This window comes from Salmo salar, chromosome ssa19 (genome assembly GCF_905237065.1).
Source record: "Salmo salar chromosome ssa19, Ssal_v3.1, whole genome shotgun sequence".
NCBI classification, from domain to species: Eukaryota; Metazoa; Chordata; class Actinopteri; order Salmoniformes; family Salmonidae; genus Salmo; species Salmo salar.
In genome coordinates, this window is record NC_059460.1 from 61,991,892 (window position 1) to 62,017,831 (window position 25,940).

General features: G+C 41.5%; 1 protein-coding gene across 2 annotated transcripts in view; it reads left to right on the top strand.

Moving 5' to 3' along the window:
* The window catches only part of plxdc1 (plexin domain containing 1), a 90,872-nt gene that overhangs the window by 15,290 nt on the left and 49,642 nt on the right, over positions 1-25,940 (top strand). For both annotated transcript variants that reach the window (XM_014158685.2, XM_014158687.2), the window contains exon 2: positions 20,204-20,364. In XM_014158685.2, the coding sequence (XP_014014160.1) occupies positions 20,204-20,364 (161 nt within the window). The remainder of the gene's footprint in view (positions 1-20,203; positions 20,365-25,940) is intronic.

Here is a 25,940-nt window from a genome sequence, read left to right on the forward strand (position 1 = left end):
AGAACACAGTGGCCTCCATCATTCTTAAATGGAAAAAGTTTGGAAGCACCAAGACTCTTCCTAGAGCTGGCCAAACTGTGCAATCGGGGGAGAAGTGCCTTGGTCAGGGAGGTGAACAAGAACCCAATGGTCCCTCTGACAGATGTGAGAACCTTCCAGAAGGACAACCATCTCTGCAGCACTCCACCAATCAGGCCTTTATGGCAGTGGCCAGATGGAAGCCACTCCACAGTAAAAGGCAAATGACAGCCCTCTTGGAGTTTGCCAAAAGGCACCTAAAGTACACTCAGACCATGAGAAACAAGATTCTCTGGTCTGATGAAACCAAGATTGAACTCTTTGGCCTGAATGCCAAGCGTAATGTCTGGAAGAAACCTGGCACCATCCCTAAGGTGAACCATGGTGGTGGCAGCATCATGCTGTGGGGATGTTTTTCAGCGGCAGGGACTGGGAGACTAGTCAGGATTGAGGGAAAGATGAAAGGAGTAAAGTACAGAAATATCCTTGTTTAAAAACCTGCTCCAGAGCGCTCAGGACCTCAGACTGGGGCAAAGGTTCACTTTCCAACAGGACAACGACCCTAACCACACTGCAAAGTCAACACAGGAATGGCTTCGTGACAAGCCTCTGAATGTCCTTGAGTGGCCCAGTCAGAGCCCGGACTTGAAGCCGATCGAACATCTCTGGAGAGACCGGAAAATAGGTGTGCAGCAACGCTCCCCATCCAACCTGACAGAGCTTGAGAAGCTCTGCAGAGAAGAATTGGAGAAACTCCCCAAATACAGGTGTGCCAAGCTTAGCATCATACCAAAGAAGACTCGAGGCTGTAATCGCTGCCAAAGGTGCTTCAACGAAGTACTGAGTAAAGGGTCGGAATACTTATGTAGAAATTGAAAAACCCATTTGCTTTGTCATTATGGGGTATTGTGTGTAGATTAATGTGGGGGATTGAATACATTTTAGAATAAGGCTATAACCTAACCAAATGTGGAAAAAGTCAAGGTGTCTGAATACTTCCCACACCTACTGTCGGTAGATCACTGCTTGTTCGATTGGTCATAAACATTATTATACTTGGTTCACAGCAGTCCAATCATCCTGATACACCACCTTGTCTGTATCAATCACTGATTTCACCTTTATTCCATTTACTTTGCACTTAAGTAAAGCGCAACGCTGTTAAAACTACACAAGAATCCATTTAATTTATCATAGTGATTTCAGGAGTAACATCTAAACAGAATGATATGCCCCACCAACATTAGACAACTATACAGAAAACCCTGAAATTGCTTGAATAAGTACGTTAAATAAGTGATTAGAGAAGAGTCAGATTAACTGAAATAGCAGGGCAGATGGCTATCTTTTTCTAAGAGGTGTATTATAAGTAATGAATGTGTAGGGTATGCTACTTCTGAGAATGCTACAGACTTTCTTTGTGGCACAGCAGAAAGATCAGCCTACCCCAGGTGGGGTCATATTGAAAAAGCAGTACTTAGTGATCATGTCAAATGTAATCATCTTGCCACTGCTTAAACATGTTTTTTCACATTATTTTAGCTGAACAGGACCACCACACAATGTCCTGAAAACTGTTCAAATGAATGTCCTGAGCGTGTTAAATACGTCCTAACATGGTCCTCAGTGACATCCTGGTATCTTACAGGAACTAGACTAAGGTCCCCCATAGAATGTTCCCTTGGGACAATCACGCAATGTCCTAATGACAAGTAAAATGAGTCCTGAGAACGTCCTAAAAAAGTATTGACATGGTCCTCTGCGACATCCTGGTAACTTGATGTAAAAATACTTGTTTACTGTTCTATTTATGTTGGTAGCCAGTTTATAATAGCATTAAGGCACCTTATGAATAAATGTATATCTGTTTTGTCCTAGAACTTGGCACACCCCTAATAAACAGACATGTACTTTACTTTACTGACTTTATTGTTCCCTTGGGGAAAATGTGTTGCAGTATCATGTACACATTTTAAAATGGTGTTTAAGAAAAGAACCATACAAAAGGACAATACAAATTCATTACCGTTATATACAGTATGTTTCTCATGGTTCGCGCTTGGCCCCTTAATTCCAGTGAAGATACAGTTTAACGCTACAGCATACAATCACATTCTAGAAGATTCTGTGCTTCCAATTTTGTGGCAACAGTTTGGGGAAGGCCCTTTTAGCATGACAATGCCCCCATGCACAAAGCGAGGTCCATAGAGAAATTATTTTGAGATCGGTGTGGAAGAACTTGACTGGCCTGCACAGAGCCCTGACCGAACACCTTTGGGATGAATTGGAATGCCGACTGTGAGCCAGGCCTAATGGCCCAACATCAGTGCACGACCTGACTAATGATCTTGTGATTGAATGGAAGCAAGTCCCCACAGCAATGTTCCAACATCTAGTGGAAAGCCTTCCCAGAAGAGTGGAGGCTGCTACAGCATCAAAGGGAGGACCAACTCCATATTAATCCCCATGATTTTGGAATGACATGTTTGACGAGGAGGTGTCCACATACACTACATGACCAAAAGTGTCTCTCATATATAGGACAGACACTTCAAAACCTTGTTCCTTATGATACATTTCTTGACTTTCTGGTTTGCCATTTATGAATGTGTTATTCAATGCGATTATATGGGATACAGTGGCATAAAGTACTTAAGTAGTACTTTAAAGTATTTTTACTTAAGTAGTTTTTGGGGGGTATCTGTACTTTACTATTTATATTTTTGCCTACTTTTACTATACTACATTCTGAAAGAAAATGTACTTTTTACTCCATACATTTTCCCTGACACCCAAAAGAACTCGTTACATTTTGACAGGAAAACAGATCGAGACAAAACATCACAAATCAATAGGCGGGGGGGCTATGTATGTTTGTAGATAATACTTGGGCCACGCAGTGTAATGTGATTGAGATTCTAGTTGTATTATTCAGGCCATTCTATCTACCACGTGAGTTTGGACAGATTACCGTTATTCTGGTCTATGTGCCTGGACCTAACAATAAAGAAGCTGCTGACAGGATTACAGACGGTTTCAATGCTGCGTTTTCACGATCAACTGACCAGCCAGTATTTGCTTGGGGATTTTAATACGCTCTACCGCTCCTCGCACCTCCCCACTCTGCAACAGTATGTCACCTGTCCAACTCGCTCAACTTGTATCCTGGACCAGTGTTATGGCAATGCAGAGGATGCATACAAGGCAGTGTGCTGAGCACCCATCGGGAAATCAGACATAATGTTATCCATCTCATTCCGAGATACAGGCAGCAGGTGAAACGCAAAAAAACTGTAGCGAAATCCATTCAGGTATGGACAGAAGAGAGTAGGGAGGAGCTCAAGGATTGCTTTGACGTCACAGACTGGGAGGTATTCTTTGACTCGTGCAGGGGTCCCCACGAGTTGACAGACAGCATCATATCATACATCCAGTTCTGAGAGGATACAATCATTAACACAACTGTCAGAGTATTTCCCAACAACAAACCCTGGGTGTCCAAGGACTTGAAAATGTGCCTCAATGAAAGGAAGTTTGCGTCCCTGAAAGGAGATACTGATGCTGTAAAGAGAAATGAATTCCAGTCACAAATGTTGAAAGCTAAAAAGGACTTCAAGGATAAAGTGGAGCAGAGGATCTGTCCAGCCAATCCAAGGCAAGCATGGGAAGGGCTTAATGCAATGACGGGAGGAGAAAGGAAAAGAGAGAACAATAACATAGCAGACTGTTCATCCTTTGTAAATGACCGTAACTGTTTTTATGGAAGATTTGATACTGTCGATTTTTAAAGACTAATGTAAACAAATATGAGAGCATCCCCAAATCCTCTCCTGTCAGAGAACGGGGAGGCTTCAGGCTTGTCACATATTAAGCCACACAAAGCACCGGGCCCAGACGAACTACGGGGCAAAGTACTGAAGGTCTGCGCCAACCAGCTCAAGGGAGTCTTCACACGACTGTTTCAACTCCTGCTGAGCACCTGTACAGTGCCAAACTCCTGGAAGGTGTTGACCATTGTACCAGTGCCTAAGAAGGCAGATGCTAAATCACCAAATGGCTTTTGACCTGTGGCCCTCACGACCCTTCTGGCCAAATGCATGGAAAGGGGTGTGTCCTTTCACCGCTGTTATTCTCTATCTACACTAATGATCCAAGGAAACAATGTGAGTCTTTTCAAGTACACGGATGTCATGGCTCTGGTAGGACCTTCATTTTTTTTTTCTCTTTTTTTTTTTTTGATGCTACGTCAGATGGGGACAGCTGTTTTAAACAGACAAACAACCTTCAAGAATGGTGCCGGTCAAGAGCCCTCCACATCAATGTTGAAAAGACAAAGGAGGTGATCAAAAAAGGAAAGTCAACGCCTGTTTTTAATCAGGATATTGAATGGGTTTGGGATCAGACAGGATGTTCTGGAGAGGGTGTACAGCAGCATGGTGGAGAGCATCCTCACCTTCAATATGACAGTCTTGTATGGTAATCTGAGGGTGGAGAGCATCCTCACCTTCAATATGACAGTCTTGTATGGTAATCTGAGGGTGGAGAGCATCCTCACCTTCAATATGACAGTCTTGTATGGTAATCTGAGGGTGGAGTGCATCCTCACCTTCAATATGACAGTCTTGTATGGTAATCTGAGGGTGGAGAGCATCCTCACCTTCAATATGACAGTCTTGTATGGTAATCTGAGGGTGAGGAGCAAAAGCAAACTCACCAGAATAGTAAACACAGCCAGCAAAGTAATTGGTTGACCACAGGCACATTTGACCAGTCTGTTCCACAAAGCAACCAAAAAGAAGGCAATGGCTGTCATTGGCGACCCCTCTACAACCTCAGTTCGAGAGGCTTCCCTCTGACCGGCGCTTGAGAATGTGTTCAAACATTAATTCGTTCCTTGTGCTGTTGTATCAGTATACGTACTTATCTATCCAGTGCAGTTGGGAAAGCGGTCGGTTGTGAGTGAATGTGTCAATGTCCTCTGTTTAGTGTATGCAACATGATGGACGGACTGGTTTAAATGTGTGAATGTATGTGATCTTTTTAATGGAAGGTGATGACAAAGAAAAATGTCCATCCTGGATGGACAATAAGATTTTATTCTATTCTTTACTCAGTACTTTGTTGAAGCACCTATGGCAGCGATTACAGCTTCGAGTCTTCTTGGGTATGACACTACAAGCTTGGCACACCTGATTTGGGGAGTTTCTCCCATTCTTCTCTGCACATCCTCTCAAGCTCTGTCAGGTTGGATGGGGAGCGTTGCTGCACAGCTATTTTCCGTTCTCTCCAGAGATGTTCGATCGGCTTCAAGTCCGGGCTCTGGCAGGAACACCCAAGGACATTGAGACTTGTCCTGAAGCCACTCCTGCGTCGTCTTGGCTGTGTGCCAAGGGTCGTTGTCCTGTTGGAATGTGAACCTTCGCCCCAGTCTGAGGTCCTGAGCGCTCTGGAGTAGGTTTTCATCAAGGACCTCCTAGTACTTTGCCTAGATCCTGACTTGTCTCCCAGTCCCTGCTGCTGAAAAACATCCCCACAGCATGATGCTGCCACCACCATGCTTCACCATAGGGATGGTGCCAGGTTTCCTCCAGACATTACGCTTGGCATTCAGGCCAAAGAGTTCAATATTAGTTTCATCAGACAGGGGAATCTTGTTTCTCATGGTCTGAGAGTCTTTAGGTGCCTTTTAGCAAACTCATAGCGGGCTATCATGTGCCTTTTACTGAGGAGTGGCTTCCTTCTTGGCACTCTACCATAAAGGCCTGATTGGTGGAGTGCTGCAGAGATGGGACAACCTTCCAGAAGGACAACTATCTCCACAGAGGAACTCGAGAGCTCTGTCAGTGAGACCATCGGGTTCTTGGTCACCTCCCTGACCAAGGCCCTTCACCCCCGATTGCTCAGTTTGGCTGTGCGGCCAGCTCTAGGAAGAGTCTTGGTGCTTCTAAACTTTTTCCATTTAAGAATGATGGAGGCCATTCTGTTCTAGGAGACCTTCAATGCTGCAGAAATGTTTTGGTACCCTTCCCCAGATCTGTGCCTCGACACAATCCTGTCTCGGACCTCTACAAACAATTCCTTCGACCTCATGGCTTGGTTTTTGCTCTGACATGCACTGTCATCTGTGGGACCTTCGAGTCTCATAGCAAATGGTCTGAATACTTAAGTAAGTTATTTCCATTTTTTTCTTTGTATAAATGATCAAACATTTCTAAACCTGTTTTTCCTTTGTCATTATGGGGTATTGTGTGTAGTTATTTAATACATTTTAGAATAAGGCTGTAACGTAACAATGTGGAAGAAGTGAAGGGGTCTGAATACTTTCCGAATGCACTGTACAGTCTCTGCTGACCCTTTTTGTAGATGAGGTCTACAAGCTTATTGTCCAAGAGAACACCCAGATATTTGTACTCTTCTACAACCTCTGTCCTGTCCTTTTGGTAGATGCTGCAGAAGTGGGTGTTGTTCAATTCCTGATATCTATGCACAAGGTGTCAAAAGCGTTCCACAGGGATGCTGGCCCGTGTTGACCCCAATGCTTCCCACAGTTGTGTTAAGTTGGCTAGATGTCCTTTGGGTGGTGGACCATTCTTGATACACACAGGCAACTGTTGAGTGTGAAAAACCCACCAGCGTTGCAGTTCTTGACACACTCAAACCGGTGCACCTGGCACCTACTACCATACCCCGTTCAAAGGCACTTAAATCTTTCGTCTTGCTCATTTACGCTCTGAATGGCACACAATCCATGTCTCAAGGCTTCAAATCCTCCTTTAACCTGTCTCCTCCTCTTCATTTATACTCATTGAAGTGGATTTAACAAGTGACATCAATAAGGAATCAGCATGCCATGGCTCCCAAAGTTTTTATATTTATTCTCGGTAATACCAATTACCCCACCAAAGACATACTATAAAAAAGTATACTCGTTCACAACAAACTTTATTTGTGCAAATAAAACTCATAGGAAGATGTGAAACTTTCCTTTTTATTCTAAGTCTGAGGGTGGTTTCAACCTTCCAGACTTGGAATTATATCAACTCGCCACCCAAGGCTTTTACTTGCAACCTAAAGTTAAATGCACTAAAGAGGAAACATGGGTACATATTGAAGATGTGCATGCTCATCCCCAGAATCTTTTCACGTGTCTATTTTCAAAGTATAAAGCTAAGAACATTAACAACTTCATACAGTAGTTAAGAACACTATAACAATATGGAAAAATGAAACATATTCTACAAGAACCAACATCACTCCCTAAAATCACAACGCTTTGGAACAATCCTTGTAAGCTTTTCAGAATTCACCGATTTTTAAGTTGGTCCATATGGAAAACTAAAAGCATAGAAACCGTAAATTACTTGGTAATAACAAATACATTCATTGCCATGATAGAATTAAAAAGTCATTTTGGACTGACCAATGTAGGTATTTTGAAATACAACTTAAGTGTCATATCACAATTTCCATTTGAAATCTTTTGGACATCAGAGAAATCTTGAGGGAATCATATTTGAGTCAGAAAATGATATTTATATGATAGGTAAGATGTACAAAACCTTAGAGAACCTATCCAACTGAATCTCTATAACCAAGAACTGATATTGGCTCAAGATGGGAATGTTGAAACATAACTAACACAATTACAGTTAACGAAAATGTGCGCTTAATCCAGTATAAACTAATGTATTATACAAGAGACAAAATTCACAAATTCCACAGCTTAACTGTAAAACTAACAATGCCTTCTGGGAATGCAATACAAGTTATGGGTGGAGTCAGAACTATTACAATGTAAATTTACTTTTAATCCATCTGTCTGGCATATGACGGTGCAGTGAGATACCCGATGGGTTGGACGATATTTTTCTCATCAATCATCTTGAAAAAACGCATAATTAACAACTGGAAAGTCAACCAATCCTCCATCGTTAACAAAATGGAAAGGTCAGATGCTTTATTACCTAAACGCTGAAAGTACTTGGCTGAAAGGAGAGAAACATAATGGCGCAGTTTGAGGCCATGTGGCGGAGAGTGATGCCGGAGATGGGGGCGTAAGCAGATGGGTCTGTTCTCATTCAAGGGTTTTACTTTATGTTTACTATTTTCTACATGGTAGAGTAATAGTGAAGAAATCAACTATTAAATAACACATTTGGAATCATGTAGTAAAAAAAGTGTTAAACAAATCAAAATAGATTTTACATTCTTCAAAGTTGCCACCCTTTGCCTCGATGACAGCTTTGCACACTCTTGGCATTTTCTCAACAAGCTTCACCTGGAATGCTTTTCCAACAGTCTTGAAGGCGTTCCCACATATACTGAGCACTTGTTGACTGCTTTTCCTTCACTCTGCGGTCCAACTCACACCAAACCATCTCATTTGGGTTGAGGTCAGGTGATTGTGGAAGCCAAGTCATCTGATTCAGTATACCATCACTCTCTTTCTTGGTCAAATAGCCCTTACACAGCTTGGAGGTGTGTTGGATCATTGTCCTGTTGAAAAACAAATTATAGTCCCAGTAAGCGCAAACCAGATGGAATGGCGTATCGCTGCAGAATGCTGTGGTAGCCATGCTGGTTAAGCGTGCCTTGAATTCTAAAATAAATCATAGACATTGTCATCAGCAAAGCACCGCCAGACCACCTCCTCCATGCTTCTCGGTGGGAAACATACATGCGGAGATCATCCGTTCATCTACTCTGCATCTCACAAAGACACAGCAGTTGGCTTTGTGAGATGCAGAGTATCTGCAATCTCAAATTTGGACTCATCAGACCAAAGGACAGATTTCTACCAGTCTAATGTCCATTGCTCGTGTTTCTTGGCCCGAGCAAGTCTCTTCTTATTATTGGTGTCCTTTAGTAGTGGTTTCTTTGCAGCAATTTGACCATGAAGGCCTGATTCACGCAGTCTCCACTGAACAGTTGAAGTGTCTGTTACTTGAACTCTGTGAAGCATTTATTTGGGCTGCAATCTGAGGTGCAGTTAACTCTAGTGAACTTATCCTCTGCAGCAAAGGTAATTCTGAGTCTTCCTTTCCTGTAGCGGTCCTCATGAGAGCCAGTTTCAGAATAGCAATTGATGGTTTTTGCGTCTGCACTTCAAAGTTCTTAATTTTCCAGATTGACTGACCTTCATGTCTTAAAGTAATGATGGACTGTCGTTTTAAAGTAATGATGGACTGTCGTTTCTCTTTGCTTATTAGAGCTGTTCTTGCCATAATATGGACTTGGTCTTTTGCCAAATCGGGCTATCTTCTGTATACCACCCCTACCTTGTCACAACACTGATTGGCTCAAACGCATTAAGGAAAGAATTTCCACAAATTAACTTTTAATACGGCACACCTGTTAATTGAAATGCATTCCAGGTGACTACCTCATGAAGCTGGTTGAGAGAATGCCAAGAGTGTGCAAAGCTGTCAAGGCAAATGGTGGCTAGTTTGAAGAATCTAAAATATATTTGGATTTGTTTAACACTTTCTGGTTACTACATGATTCCGTATGTGTTATATCGTAGTTTTGATGTCTTCACTGTTATTATTATACATTGTAGAAAATAATACAAATAAAAACCCTTGAATGAGGTGCCCAAACTTTTGACTGGTACTGTAGAAGAGCTCACCAACATCCAAGACTAGCGATACATTGATTCAGCAAACAACCCAGCTGATGATCTGACTAGAGGAAAGATTTTATCAGAGCTCTCTAAACCAAGCACATGGCAACATGGCCCTCCTTTTCTACCCCAGTCTCCAGAGCAAAGACCCAAAGACTCTATTCCTGAGAAGAAGATCAATCAGAGGTCAAGAAATCCTTCTTCTGTGGTACAGTGACATTCAACCCTCGTGCTCAAGATGTAAGCATACACAAATCCTATCAAGAGCTCCTAGATGCTGCTGCTCAAGTACAACACATTATCAACCACTTAACCGCAAGTCCCTCTGCAGCAGATTACCTTGATGCAGAGCTAGATCTACTCAGAGAAGCCCAGCTGGACAGTGTAGTGAAGACTTGGCATGCCTACAAGCCCAGGAATCGCTCCCATCCACTGGCTACTTACTCTGCTTAGATCTGCGGCACCTCGGGACTAATTTGAGTGGGAGGGATACTACGTCACAGTGACAGGATGGATGACTCCAGGTACTATCGTCCTAGACCCCTGCCATCCTGTCACAAAGCTAATCATCCAGAACTACGATGACAAACGGAACCATCCTGGGACCATCCCAGCATCCCGTCTCCACCTATACAAGCCAGCCTTCTATTCCACAGGGATGGATCGCTTCAGACCCTACAACATTAAGCTTGACAGTAAAACGGAAAAGAGATGTGCCATAATGTTCAAATGCTTGACTACTCGGTCTGTGCACATGATTCCTTTCTTGTGGAAGTATTCAAATTAATAATTGCTATCCTGTTTTTACCCAAATAAATTCAATTTGATTTCAATTAAATCCTTTATCTCGCTCTATCTTACTCCTCCCAAATTTGTTTCCCTCTTTCCAGTTATTTTGCCTGGTGTAATCTTTCTTTGTCTTAGTAGCCTGGTGGAACAGGCCTGCTTTTGCTCACATTAACATTTCAATGTGAGCGCAGCAGTCAGTCTGCTTGACCAGGCTAGTCTTTTTGTTACATCCGTTAACACATATCTGGGCATTCCAGCAAAAATGGTCTCAATAAATATAGTTGTCGGTTGTGCACATTCTGCGCTCAGGAATGGCTGTGTTGGCCAACCTCCCTCGACAAATGACTTTGTTTAAACTTTACATTCCAACGCCATAAGTACAGGCTATATTTAGGTATACTACCTCACATCATATGTTTCTGTAGAAAGAGGGAGAGACAGTTGGTTTTTCAACATAATCAGTTTCATTCCTACACCATAAGTGGAGGCTATATACGACCTAACACTATAGTTTTTGTATACCTTTAAGGAGAGAGAGAGAGAGAGCGAGAGAGACACTCGTTCTGCCTCCCTGGTTTGGAATCACTCCTGCTATTTCCTCCCTGGTGAGGGCATAGCGTCACTAGAAAGAGTGATCCAGCCAAGCTTCTCGTGTATCCCCCTTACCCTCTTCACCCTCTGTGCATTTTGTAATAATATATTACTACCTTGACTCAAGCTTATAATGTCCATGTCATAGTTTAATAACCCAGCTCAAATAAGAATTTAGCTTCTAAAGAGTATTTATTTGTCAAAGTCCCCAAAGAACTGCCACTATATTGTTTGTCTAATGTGTTAAACTCATCTATCGCAGATAGACTTTCTGTTTATCTCCTCCCTCTCCATATGACAGTCTGTTTATATAACGATTTCTACTGATCGGGTTACTTTGTAAATGTGGTTTTGCTGTAGTAAAATGTACACAACACAGTAGGTCACGATGGAGCCATTCAATTCCTCAAGCAAAGCAATGGCCAGAGTGAACATGAAAACATAACCATCTGATGTGTTGACCGGATGACATAACACACACACACATACATGCACATACTCAGACACAAACAAACACACACCCACGCACACACAGGAATTGGACAAATTCCAAATATGTTACATTTAGGTATTAAGTGTTTCGAATTCTTCTGACTGTGTGAACTTGAAATATGAAAAGAGCATCAAACAACTCTCCAGAAAACATTCGAAACACTAAGCTCACCGTAAAGCATTGCACATCAAATGTTAACTGATTATTTCACCATTGAGTAACTTGACTCAAAAAACAACTCAGTTAAAACAGTTGTTCAAGGTTATATTAGTGAAACACATCAATCCTGGTCTTAATTTCCACTTTTAGGTCCAAGAGCGATATGTTTTTAATTCTTAATTTCCTACTTTTAACCCCTCCCTCTGAAACAGAACTGATAGGTGGACTCAGATGTGCTGTGATGTCACGATACCTCTCAAGGGCGTTTTTTTTTTCTTTCTTTCTTTGCTGTATAATTACTTCTAATTTGAGAAAAATAAATCATCTAAATAGATATTTTGTAAACAAAGAAAATCAATTAGGGGTCAACATCTAAATATTGCTCCTAGTGTTGATCAAAGCTCGGAACACTAATCTTATCAAACAAAAGATGTGTTTGAATATAAACATCTCCACATGGCCTATCTTCTCTATAGGCCTAGGCCTACATTCAAATGCAATAAAAATGCAAACAACACAGTTCTAAAAATGCAATACGTTTTGGTTTTGTCGCTGATGCTACGTATCAGTGTGATACATTTTTCATATTTCCCCCTGTCAAGGCTATAACATTATAATTGTATAGCTAATAGGCTGTGTTTGTAGATCGACCTGAGGTGATGTTAGAGCGAGATAAAGGATTTAATTGAAATCAAATTGAATTTATTTGGGTAAAAACAGGATAGCAGCCGTGGTCATTTTTGCTTGTTTTTGTAGTTCTTCAAATAGCATTTTTAAAGTTTTGTAATTGTATAGATATGCAGTAAATCAGCTTCAACTTTCAAAAACATCCCTCCCCCCCCCCTCTTCCGGACCTCACAAACACTCAAATCCTGTTTACGGCCTTTCTACAGTTATAATATAATTGGCTAAACAGCCAATGTTGGACTGAAAATGTTAACTTTGGTAACTTCCTGGGAACGGTTTCCCAGTAGTGATGGAACTTAAGCTTACCAGGGTTTTAATAATGCATCTTTCTACAACTGCCGAAGATTTCACATGCGTTTCCCAAAACACCATGTATTGAGAACGTTCAAGTGCGTCGTTGGAGCATGTGTCAATAGGATCGAAAGAAAAGCAGTGCTGCTCTCATATCAGCTTTCTCCATTCAAATCTTACACTAACATTAGAATTATTTCACAATACTGACGACGGATCAGCTCCTAGAGCAATTGTATTCAAAGTCATGGTTGAAATACACTGCTCAAAAAAATAAAGGGAACACTTAAACAACACAATGTAACTCCAAGTCAATCACACTTCTGTGAAATCAAACTGTCCACTTAGGAAGCAACACTGATTGACAATACATTTCACATGCTGTTGTGCAAATGGAATAGACAACAGGTGGAAATTATAGGCAATAAGCAAGACACCCCCAATAAAGGAGTGGTTCAGCAGGTGGTGACCACAGACCAGTTCTCAGTTCCTATGCTTCCTGGCTGATGTTTTGGTCACTTTTGAATGCTGGCAGTGTTTTCACTCTAGTGGTAGCATGAGACGGAGTCTACAACCCACACAAGTGGCTCAGGTAGTGCAGCTCATCCAGGATGGCACATCAATGCGAGCTGTGGCAAAAAGGTTTGCTGTGTCTGTCAGCGTAGTGTCCAGAGCATGGAGGCGCTACCAGGAGACAGGCCAGTACATCAGGAGATGTGGAGGAGGCCGTAGGAGGGCAACAACCCAGCAGCAGGACCGCTACCTCCGCCTTTGTGCAAGGAGGAGCAGGAGGAGCACTGCCAGAGCCCTGCAAAATGACCTCCAGCAGGCCACAAATGTGCATGTGTCTGCTCAAACGGTCAGAAACAGACTCCATGAGGGTGGTATGAGGGACCGACGTCCACAGGTGGGGGTTCTGCTTACAGCCCAACACCGTGCAGGACGTTTGGCATTTGCCAGAGAACACCAAGATTGGCAAATTCGCCACTGGCGCTCTGTGCTCTTCACAGATGAAAGCAGGTTCACACTGAGCACGTGACAGACGTGACAGAGTCTGGAGATGCTGTGGAGAACGTTCTGCTGCCTGCAACATCCTCCAGCATGACCGGTTTGGCAGGGGGTCAGTCATGGTGTGGGGTGGCATTTCTTTGGGGGGCCGCACAGCCCTCCATGTGCTCGCCAGAGGTAGCCTGACTGCCATTAGGTACCGAGATGAGATCCTCAGACCCCTTGTGAGACCATATGCTGGTGCGGTTGGCCCTGGGTTCCTCCTAATGCAAGACAATGCTAGACCTCATGTGGCTGGAGTGTGTCAGCAGTTCCTGCAAGAGGAAGGCATTGATGCTATGGACTGGCCCGCCCTTTCCCCAGACCTGAATCCAATTGAGCACATCTGGGACATCATGTCTCGCTCCATCCACCAACGCCACGTTGCACCACAGACTGTCCAGGAGTTGGCGGATGCTTTAGTCCAGGTCTGGGAGGAGATCCCTCAGGAGACCATCCGCCACCTCATCAGGAGCATGCCCAGGCGTTGTAGGGAGGTCATACAGGCACGTGGAGGCCACACACACTACTGAGCCTCATTTTGACTTGTTTTAAGGACATTACATCAAAGTTGGATCAGCCTGTAGTGTGGTTTTCCACTTTAATTTTGAGTGTGACTCCAAATCCAGACCTCCATGGGTTGATAAATTGGATTTCCATTTATTATTTTTGTGTGATTTTGTTGTCAGCACATTCAACTATGTAAAGAAACAAGTATTTAATAAGATTATTTCTTTCATTCAGATCTATGATGTGTTATTTAAGTGTTCCCTTTATTTTTTTGAGCAGTGTATATAGGCCTATGTAGCCTATACTGTATACTGTTATCTTTTAATGCAGTCATCGCAGTTTTAATTTGAAGGATTTTTTTAGCCTTTGCTTGTTTGAAACAATTACAGACATTGGCAAGTTTGTCTTTGTAGTCAACTTTGTTCTGAGGTTATTGGCGGTCACAGAGAGACAGAATCAAGATGTTTATGTTTAGTGGAGATCTTCTGTGTATAAACTGATGCGGGAGAGCAAAGAAGCATCTAAGCACTTAGCAGTCGGTAAATAGTGAGCGTTTTCAAGTGCAACTTTAGTAACAATGGTTTTAGGAAACAGCTCAGAGATAGATACCAATGCATTAGCAGTCTGGTCTGCTTAGTTCATTGACTGTAATGTAACTAGAAGAGATGAGAGGGATGTCTCGCTTCCTCTTCCGTCTCTGATTGGAGTGTGAATTAGCCATCGAGGAGGTAGAGTGCGGCGATTGTGTCTGCTTCGGGTCTAAACTGCAGCGACTTTCTATTACTTGTAGTAGAGATATCAAAGCCATTTTCAGTTTGAATATTGTCGCTAAATCCATACAAAATCCATACAGTAATCCATACAAAAATGTGCTATTTGCGGCCTCACCATAACATTTTGGAATGTAAATTCAAATCGTTCAACTGAAATTGATACCAGGTGGTAGGTTTGTTGAATGAACTCACCTTTGGTAGAGATGACACACTCAACATAACGCTCCCTGTTTTCAAGCATTTTTCAAAGGAAAAAGGGGCAGAGAGGGCGGAAAGAGGCACTACAGTTACCCTTTAAGTGATTTGAATGTCTGTACTATGGATTACATGTCCTGGCATTGTCAAAACACTATTTGTTTCTACAGACTAATTGTTTTTCCTTAATTATACTTTGGCTCAATTACAGCATGTGTTTACGAAACTATTGACCACTTGCACGGTTCTTACAAAAGTACTTTTTATTCAACCTGAAAGTTTCATTCAGCCTGAAACTTTTGCTCATAATGTGGCAGGGGATAACGTTTTCCACATGTGGCGTGATGCTAAAGCCAGAGAGTGCTAACCCAGTTGATTATTTGGGCCTACAACCTAGAAAATCCCAAGATATTAAGTCACACTAACTTGCTGTAATATGGATGTTAATGGTCACTGTCTTCTTCCCGCCAATTGTATATGACTCATATGCTGATTTGCTGTTGAATCAAATTCTGTTACAAGGCTCATCATAAAGCAAACACACACGGAAGTGTTACTGTCTGTCCAGATGTGTCGTGTTGATTTGTCTCTGCAAAGGTGTCCTGGTGGTCTCCCAGAGATAGTTTTGTGACTTATAGATTTTCCTGCTGTGAATCTTAAATGTGAATCTTAAACTTCCATCCATGTTTCTGTTCATTGCCTGTATTCCTTATGAGGCGCACACAGTTGTGACTTATGGTTTGATGAGTATCTTTCCCACCTAATGCATCACAACTCCATGAATCTTTTTCACACGTCTGTGTTAAGCACACGTCTGTGTCAGCCTCAAAGGTAATACCTCCACAACCCACAGACCAATCCAAGTCACTGGTGAAACACTAGGTGCCAAATAAGGCAGTAAGATTTAAGGTTCACCAAGGACCTCGGGTGATGTTCAGAAGGCATTGTTTTACAAGTATAACCAGATGTGTCATGCCCATAGGGGGCACGGGCACATGCCGCCTCAGATTTGTCCTGTTTAAAAATTCTAAATAAAATACTAGCCACCTAGCAGTTTTATGAAGTTGGCTTTAGCTAGCCCAGATAGGTTCCCAATGTCCCAACCTCATAACTATCTACCAAGAAGCCATTTCAGGCTATCAATGAAGTTAAGCGGTATGCTTACAGTGCCTTTGGAAAGAATTCAGACTCCTTTACTTTTTGCCACATTTTGTTATGTTACAGCCTTATTCTAAAATGGATTCAATAAAACAATTTCCTCAGCAATCTACACACCATATCCCATAATGACAAAGCGAAAACAGGTTTTTAAAAATTTGGGAAAATGTATTAAAAACAAACATATCTTATTTACATAAGTATTCAGACCCTTTGCTATGAGACTCCAAATTGAGCTCCGGTGCATCCTGTTTCCTTTGATCATACTTGAGGTTTATACAAATTGATTGGAGTCCACCTGTGGTAAATTCAATTGATTGGACATGATTGTAAAGGCGCACACACCTGTCTACAGTATATAAGGTTCCACAGTTGACAGTGCATGTCAGAGCAAAAACCAAGCCATGAGGTCAAAGGGTCTGGGGAAGGGTACCAAAACATTTCTGCAGCATTAAAGGTCCCTAAGAACACAGTGGTCGCCATCATTCTTAAATGGAAGAAGTTTGGAACCACCAAGACTCTTCCTAGAGCTGGCCACCCGGCCAAACTGAGCAGTCGGGGGAGAAGGGCCTTGCTCAGGGAGGTGACCAAGAACCCGATGGTCACTCTGACAGAGCTCCAGAGTTCCTCTGTGGAAATGGTTGTCCTTCAGGATTAGAGGACAACCGACTAATCGGAATGGCCGATTAATTAGGGCCGATTTCAAGTTTCCATAACAATCGGTAATCTGTATTTTTGGCCACCGATTTGCCGATATTTATTTTAGATTTTTTAAATATATTTTTTTTGTAATTTTTTAAAAACATTTTTTTAACCAGGCAAGTCAGTTAAGAACACATTCTTATTTTCAATGACGGCTTTGGAACGGTGGGTTAACTGCCTTGTTCAGGGGCAGAACGACAGATTTTTACCTTGTCAGCTGGTGGATTCAATCTTGCAACCTTACAGTTAACTAGTCCAATGCTCTAACCACCTGCTTTACATTGCACTCCACGAGGAGCCTGCCTGTTACGCGAATGCAGTAAGAAGCCATGGTAAGTTGCTAGCTAGTATTAAACTTATCTTATAAAAAACAATCAATCAATCAATCATAATCACTAGTTAACTACACATGGTTGATGATATTACTAGTTTATCTAGCCTGTCCTGCGTTGCATATAATCGATGCGGTGCGCATTCGCGAAAAAGGTTGCTCCAACTTGTACCTAACCTTAATAAACATCAATGTCTTTCTTAAAATCAATACACAAGTATATATTTTTAAACCTGCATATTTAGTTAATATTGCCTGCTAACATGAATTTCTTTTAACTAGGGAAAATGTGTCACCTCTGCAACAGAGTCAGGGTATATGCAGCAGTTTGGGCCGCATGGCTCGTTGCGAACTGTGTGAAGACTATTTCTTCCTAAAAAGACAGCCAACTTTGCCAAACGGGGGATGATTTAACAAAAGCGCATTTGCAAAAAAAGCACAATCGTTGCACGACTGTACCTAACCATAAACATCAATGCCTTTCTTAAAATCAATACACAGAAGTATATATTTTTAAACCTGCATATTTAGCTAAAAGAAATCCAGGTTAGCAGGCAATATTAACCAGGTGAAATTGTGTCACTTCTCTTCCGTTCATTGCACGCAGAGTCAGGGTATATGCAACAGTTTGGGCCGCCTGGCTCACTGCGAACTAATTTGCCAGAATTTTACGTAATTATGACATAACATTGAAGGTTGTGCAATGTAACAGGAATATTTAGACTTATGGATGCCACCCATTAGATAAAATACGGAATGGTTCCGTATTTCACTGAAAGAATTAACGTGATAGTTTCCGGATTCGACCATATTAATGACCTAAGGCTCGTATTTCTATGTGTTATTATGTTATAATTAAGTCTATGATTTGATAGAGCAGTCTGACTGAGCGGTGGTAGGCACCAGCAGGCTCGTAAGCATTCATTCAAAACAGCACTTTACTGCGTTTTGCCTGCAGCTCTTCGCAATGCATTGTGCTGTTTATGACTTCAAGCCTGTCAACTCCCAAGATTAGGCTGGTGTAACCGATGTGAAATGGCTAGCTAGTTAGCGGGGTGCGCGCTAATAGCGTTTCAAACGTCACTCGCTCTGAGACTTGGAGTTGTTGTTCCCCTTGCTCTACATGGGTAACGCTGCTTCGAGGGTGGCTGTTGTCAATGTGTTCTGGTTCGAGCCCAGGTAGGAGCGAGGAGAGGGACGGAAGCTATACTGTTACACTGGCAATACTAAAATGCCTATGAGAACATCCAATAGTCAAAGGTATATGAAATACAAATCCTATAGAGAGAAATAATCCTATAATTCCTATAATAACTACAACCTAAAACTTCTTACCTGGGAATATTGAAGACTCATGTTAAAAGGAACCACCAGCTTTCATATGTTCTCATGTTCTGAGCAAGGAACTTAAACGTTAGCTTTCTTACATGGCACATAATGCACTTTTACTTTCTTCTCCAACACTTTGTTTTTGCATTATTTAAACCAAATTGAATAGGGCATTTTATTTGAGGCTAAATTGATTTTATCTATGTATTATATTAAGTTAAAATAAGTGTTCATTCAGGATTGTTGTAATTGTCATTATTACAAAAAAAAAGAAAAAAATATTTTTTAAATCGGCCGATTTATCGGCATCGGCCTTTTTGGCCCCCCAATAATCGGTATCGGCATTGAAAAATCATAATTGGTCGACCTCTATTCAGGATGGTTCTCCAATCTTTGCAGCACTCCACCAATTAGGTAGAGTGGCCAGACGGAAGCAACTCCTCAGTAAAAGGCAAATGACAACCCGCTTGGAGTTTGCCAAAAGGAACCTAAAGTACTCTCAGACCATGAGAAACAAGATTCTCTGGTCTGAAGAAACCAAGATTGAACACTTTGGCCTGAATGTCAAGTGTCACGTCTGGAGGAAAACTGGCACCATCCCTATGGTGAAACATGGTGGTGGCAGCATCATGCTGTGGGAATGTTTTCCAGCAGCAGGGACTGGGAGACAAGTCAGGATCGAGACAAAGATGAACGGAGCAAAGTACAGAGAGATCCTTGATGAAAACCTGCACCAGAGCGCTCAGGACCTCAGACGTGCGAAGGTTCACATTCCAACAGGACAACGACCCTAAGCACACAGCCAAGACAACACAGGAGTGACTTCAGGACAAGTCTCTGAATGTCCTTGAGTGGCCCAGCCAGAGCCCGGACTTGAACCTGATCGACCATCTCTGGAGAGACCAGAAAATAGCTGTGCAGCGACGCTCCCCATCCAACCTGATCTGCAGAGAAGAATGTGAGAAACTCCCAAAATACAGGTGTGCCAAGCTTGTAGCGTCATACCCAAGAAGACTCGAGGCTGTAAAGGGTTTGAATACTTGTGTTAAAATTTTGAAAAACCGATTACTGCTTTGTCATTATGGGGTATTGTGTATTAGATTGATGAGGGGGGAACAATTGAATACATTTTAGAATAAGGCTATAACCTAATAAAATGTGGAAAAAGTCAAGGTGTCTGAATACTTCCCAAATGCACTGTAGGTAGATCACTGCTTGTTCCATTGGTCATAAATATTTTCTATTTTTTAAAGTACAATATGGATTACGGGTTAGGGTACTAGTGGCATAAGAATATACATTTTTGGCTGGGGGGGCGGGGTACGTTCTCACGTATTTTGTTCCCCCTCAGATTTCTGGGGTGCATGATGCCCCCGAGTACAGTTTGTTTTTAATCAGTTATATATTTCTTGTTGTGGTGTTCTCATAGTTTGCATGGGATATGATATTGCTGTTTCTATCGAATGGCCATGTTATCTTGACTGTTAGGTCATCTTTCATATTTTTAGATGATACGTCACTGCGGATAGATGGGGGCTCGTCTGAGATGGGCAGGACCTACCGAGACCAGCAGCCCTCCATCAAACATGGTCAGAACCGAGCGGTACGCAACGCACTGGGGGGAGGACTGGACATCGATACCCTGCCCGACAACATGACCCATGTGGTGGTGAGAAATTTAATGAGTTATGTTTAGTATAACTCTTGTAGTGGTAAGGTCTAACTAACAGGCAGCCATCTGTGATGATATAGATAGCAATATTGTTATTTTCCCCTCTGCTCAGCATCTTGTTAGTTGCCATCCTAGCACCCACATCAGTTTGCTCAGGATCAGGCTCATGTGACCGACTGCGTCTCCTGCACACCATATAACACTCTTAGCCCTGTGAGCTAAAGCCTAGGCCCTCTCTGTGACACAGCTGGTAGTAGGTAATTAGCAACATCTTCATTAGTCACCGCTAATAACCACATCCCAATGCATGGCTAAGCACTTTGCTAATGGGCAGCAGTGTGTGACCCCAGCAGATGAGGGCAATCAATGGGAACACGTTGCCTGAAGCTATGACCCTTTATCAGGGGTGACTGCTATTGGGATATTAATGACAGGTGTATGGGTGTTTGCAAGCGAGTTTTCCCTAGATGGGTTTTTCCACCGTGTGTTTGTGGTTTGGTTTTACTATCCTTGTGGGTACCAGAAGTCTTCACAAGGATATTAAAACAATTCGGAAAAGTGGGGACATTTTGCCGGTCCCCACAAGGAAAAAGGCTATTTTAGGCTTTGGAGTTAGGTTTAGAGTTAGAATTAGGGTTAGGTTTAGGAGTTAAGGTTACATTTAGTTTTAGGGTTAGGGGTTTGGGGTTAGGGAAAATAGGATTTTGAATGGGAATACATTTTTGGTTAATAAAATGTGTGTTTAAATGTGTATGTTGGATTAGTTGGTGTGGTGGGGACCAGTGTATCATCTTGCTCTTACTACCACATAAGTATAATTTTTGCCAAATAAATTGTGATTAGCTTTTCTACTACCCTTGGCACTACAAATTGACAACAGATCCTGGCCTTGTCCTGGTAACTTAGTGTGTGTGTCGTCTGGTTTCACACAAGACCCTAACTAACTAACCTCTCACCACAGCAGCTCTCATTGACCAATCTTAACGCAGCTTAGGTGTTTAAGCCCTGGGCAAAGTCTGGGGAGCTGCTCTCCTCTCAGACCCGGAGATTCCCCCAGAAACAGTGCCTTGTGTTGGGGCTTGGAGAAGGAGAGAAAGTGGGTCACTTGCTGTATGTGGAGCAGCCAGATCGTCATTGAGAACACTGCATTTAACTGCTCCACTTTCCCAGCCCACACCTAAACCCCAGCACCATTGCTCTCTGTCACCTTGAAGCAAGGCACACATTAATAATGTGATCGAGTTCTGAGATCTGTTAAATAGATACAGAGGCTTACAATGCCAAAGCACTGAGATCATTAGAGTATGTATACAGCTCCCCCACCTGGTGTAAATGAAAATACAGTACATGGAAAGGACCCCTGGTGTCACTATGCACAATAGTTAACTCCAATCTCAAATACTAACTAGCATCATAGCTATCATCTTCCCATCATAAGGACTACCATCTTCCACAACCATACATATTAAGAATACAATAGAATAGCCTCCTGCTCTAGATTGAATCAAGGGTAACGATTTAATTTGACTACATAGCCATAACACATTCATTACACATCTATAAGTATTTCATGAACGTGTTATAACAGGTCTTAACCACATTAAAGGTTAATGAAATATATCCATAGCATATCTATACCGCATTCATGTCATGCTATGCAAAAGCTCCCATTTAGGCATCTTAATAGATGCATCATTACAATGACAGCGTAGTGTCATCATTATGGCTGTTCTCTAAAATGTGCTTCTGCCATACCAGTGTTAGTGAATATGCCTAAAGGCCAAACCACATTTTGAAAATGATGCTGCTATATAGCCTGTACTAGCCCCATTTCCCGCACCGGCCGGTATAGGCCCGTGACTTAAAGTATGGTCTTCTTCTTCTCAATGAGGTCAATGGTGCATGAAGATCCCCAGTGTTCAGGGTAAATTTTACACATCAAAATCGTGTAGTTGAGGGCCAAGGCTCTTTCGTAACTCATTAACAGCCCTCCTCCACATCCCTATTAGGTTGCGCATACTGGTCTATAACGTACACATAAAGGGTCTATTTATGAATTATATGCAGTCAAAGTAAAGCTTATCTATTTTCCCCATTCATTAAGCATTTATAGCTAAGCATTTCATGGTTAATTAACTGTGCAGTTTGCCACTGATCTATAACGCCACATTAAAGGTCTATGTATGAATTCTATGCAGTCAATGTACTGTCAATACTATTTTCCCATTAAAGCATTTATAAAGCATTTATAAACATGCCTCACTTATTAAAAAGAATACGAACACAACACAATGTTAAAGGCTCAGTACAGTCAAAATAAAACAATTTCCTGTGTTTTTCTATCATATTGTACAACAGCTAAAACTAACATTTTGAAGAAAAAATGGATCATTGTTATTTTCTGATAGTTGCTGGTTAAAAATACAATCTACACAGGACCTTCTAATCCGCAGGTTTGCATGGGAGGGAGTTTCAGCTTTCCATGGTGACATCACCATACGGTAAATTGGTTAATAGACCAATAACACAGTTCCAAACCACTCTGCCATTAAGAGACCGTTTTTAGTTTTCCCCTCCCCACTCAGATCATTCTCAGACAGTCCTAGCTAAATTCTAGCTTGACAAAGTTTTTTTTGCTAAAAAGCTATTTGTGCCCAGTTAATGGAAATCTATTACAGTAAGGTACTTAATTTTTACCCAGTAATGACTTGATATAGGTCTAAAAATAGCTGCATTGTGCCTTTAAAGGGAATATGAACATCCTATTTAAATTTTCCAGATGTAGCTAGCACAGAAAACAATTGCTGAGGACATCGCCGAAGAATCCTACTGTTGACATTTTTCAGTTAGACTTTTCTTGAGTAGATTTGACAAAGATTCATATTCAAAGCCTATATGGTCCTTTGTAGCTCAGTTGGTAGAGCATGGCACTTGTAATGCCAGGGTAATGGACTTGATACCCAGGAACACCCATACATAACATGTATGCACGTATGACTAAGTCGCTTTGGATAAAAGCGTCTGCTAAATGGCATATACACTGAGTACACAAAACATTAAGAACACCTGCTCTTTGCATGATATACTGTGCAGGTGAAAGCTATGGTCCCTTATTGATGTCACTTGCAACTAAATATTAGGAAGGTGTTCCTAATGTTTGGTATGCTCAGTGTATATGAGTCAAACATTTATTATACTGTCAAAATGGAAAAATTGTGAATAGTTTAATTTGTCATAGTCAAGCTCGTCCAAAACTGAATTTTGTGAGACTTGTGGTAATCAAATTTATTGGTCACATACACGTGTTTAGCAGATGTTATTGCGGGTGTTGCGAAAATGCTTGACTGCATCACAACGTAAATAGAGGTTGGGTTTGTTTTAATCCTGCCCACATGCCCATGGTTGGCAGCACACAAGGAATCATCAATGCAGAGTGCAGCTGCACATGACCCGATTATAATGCCTGTGATAAATTTGGGTTGACTTTGGATATCCCTATGGGGCTAGCTAGGGATTATCTGTAAATTACACAATGTACATGTGACAATATGTGACCGACCGCCTCGATTCAGTCTTATGTAGCAAAATAATTAGAAATTGTGTTTTTTTTACATTGGATAAAAGTAGAGACTCAGAACTACAACATGGTATAGCATACACTGTAGTTGAAGAACAATAGGAAAATAATTCTGCGGTGAAAGTTGAACTTGTAACCCCACTTTTGAGCAAATGGCCCTTGAATGTTTTCGTACACCTACTGGAGAGCTCTTCTTTGTTTACAACTATTGCACATCGTTCACACCCTCTTAAGCCTTAGCCCCACCCATCTCTTTAAAGATTCACATGTGCTAAACAGAGTAAGTAAGGTAGTGTAGTAAAGAATCAAAGATTTCAAGACTAAAAGTGGTGAAAGTAGTAACCTACAATAAGGAAAAACTCCAGGTAAAAATACATTTTATCTAATCCTTGGCCTATATTCTAATCTGACTTTGGTGCAGGTTATGTTGTTCTTCACATTAACGTCTCTAGTAAACACACACTATATGAAATAAAATCTGTTTATTTGTCACATGCACAGGATGCAGAATGTGTAAACGGTACAGTGAAATAGTTACTTGTATATTTGCATAGCAGCACTATCAAAAATAGAAAGTGTCCAGATAAAAATATAGTATACATATTGTATCATTATTAGGTGATGCTTACCCAGACACTAGGGGTGTGCCGAGTAGTCAGACAAACGAGTATCGTAACTGATATTGGCAATTTTCTGGATACGATTATGATCAGAGTATTTTTTTGTAATTATCTATGATCAGAAAAAATGTTTTTTTGTGGTACCAGCAAGCATGTTTCTAACGTGTCAGAGTTTTTAAACCATACTGTACTGTCTTTGAGTCACTCATATGCGTGGTCTTAATAACTAAACTGGCTAGTTTGTCTGTCTAAAGAGAAGGGCGGGTGTACGTTGAACCTGCTGCTCTGATTGGATAGAATGAAGCTGTATTTCTCCGTCCACTCGCTTCATAATTTCATCCAAACACTTTTCTCTCGCATGTTTTCGATCTGATCATTTAGATTGCTGCTGCCAGTTACTATGATAAATCAACATGGCGAGGACATTTGCTATCAATGTGCATATTATCTAACAAGTGGGGCAAGGGTTTGGGAAAGATTAAACGCTAATGCGCATTCTGACTGAGTGAGAGCAAATTTGGCTGCCTGCTGCAAATTGAGGACAGACACACATACAAACCCACCCCTCTGCGCACTGCTCTTAATCTGCAGCTTTTTTTTTTGCAGTGAGAACATGCAGGGAGGTGTTTTGCCAACATCTATTTAGGCATATTAAAGCACTTGTTTTTTTCCGATCACGAGTATAATCCGATTCAACTGTCAATTTACGGATACGAATATGGATATGTCGGCGCACCCCTACCAGACACAGTTGTCTAAATTGTTAGGTCATGTGAAAGAAATGCTATAACCACCCCCCAGCCACATCTAGCTAAGTGGATGGGTTACTATTGTCTAGACATGTACACATGTTCGTGAAATATAATAGATGGCCGTAATCATCCCCAGACACACCTGGCTAACTTAATGGGTAATCATCTAGCGAAGTGTAGTCTTTTGTTTAGACATGTAACATTATCTAGCTAGCTAAACAATGAACCATAATCCCAACCCATACTAATAGCAATACAAACTGATTTTCATAGCTAGCCACCATACATGAAATGCTGTAGTATGAATCTACAGGTAGCTAAAGCTAACCAACTAGGTTCAATTTTAGCTAGCTAGCTAATATTAGGCTATAACTAGCAATGCAAATTGCTTTCTGAGATACAAATAATATTACTGCATAGATCACACACGTAACGTAAACGAGCCAGCAAGCTAACATTCGCTAGTTAGCGAACAGTACGCTTTAATTTGCAATGAAAATTACTCTTTAATTTGCAATGAAAATGAAATGTGTAATATTTGAAAATGTAGCTAGACTCTTACCCATATACCTAGATGAACGTTTCACTGCAGACTAAAACCCCTTTAACTCTGTTTTGTTTGTA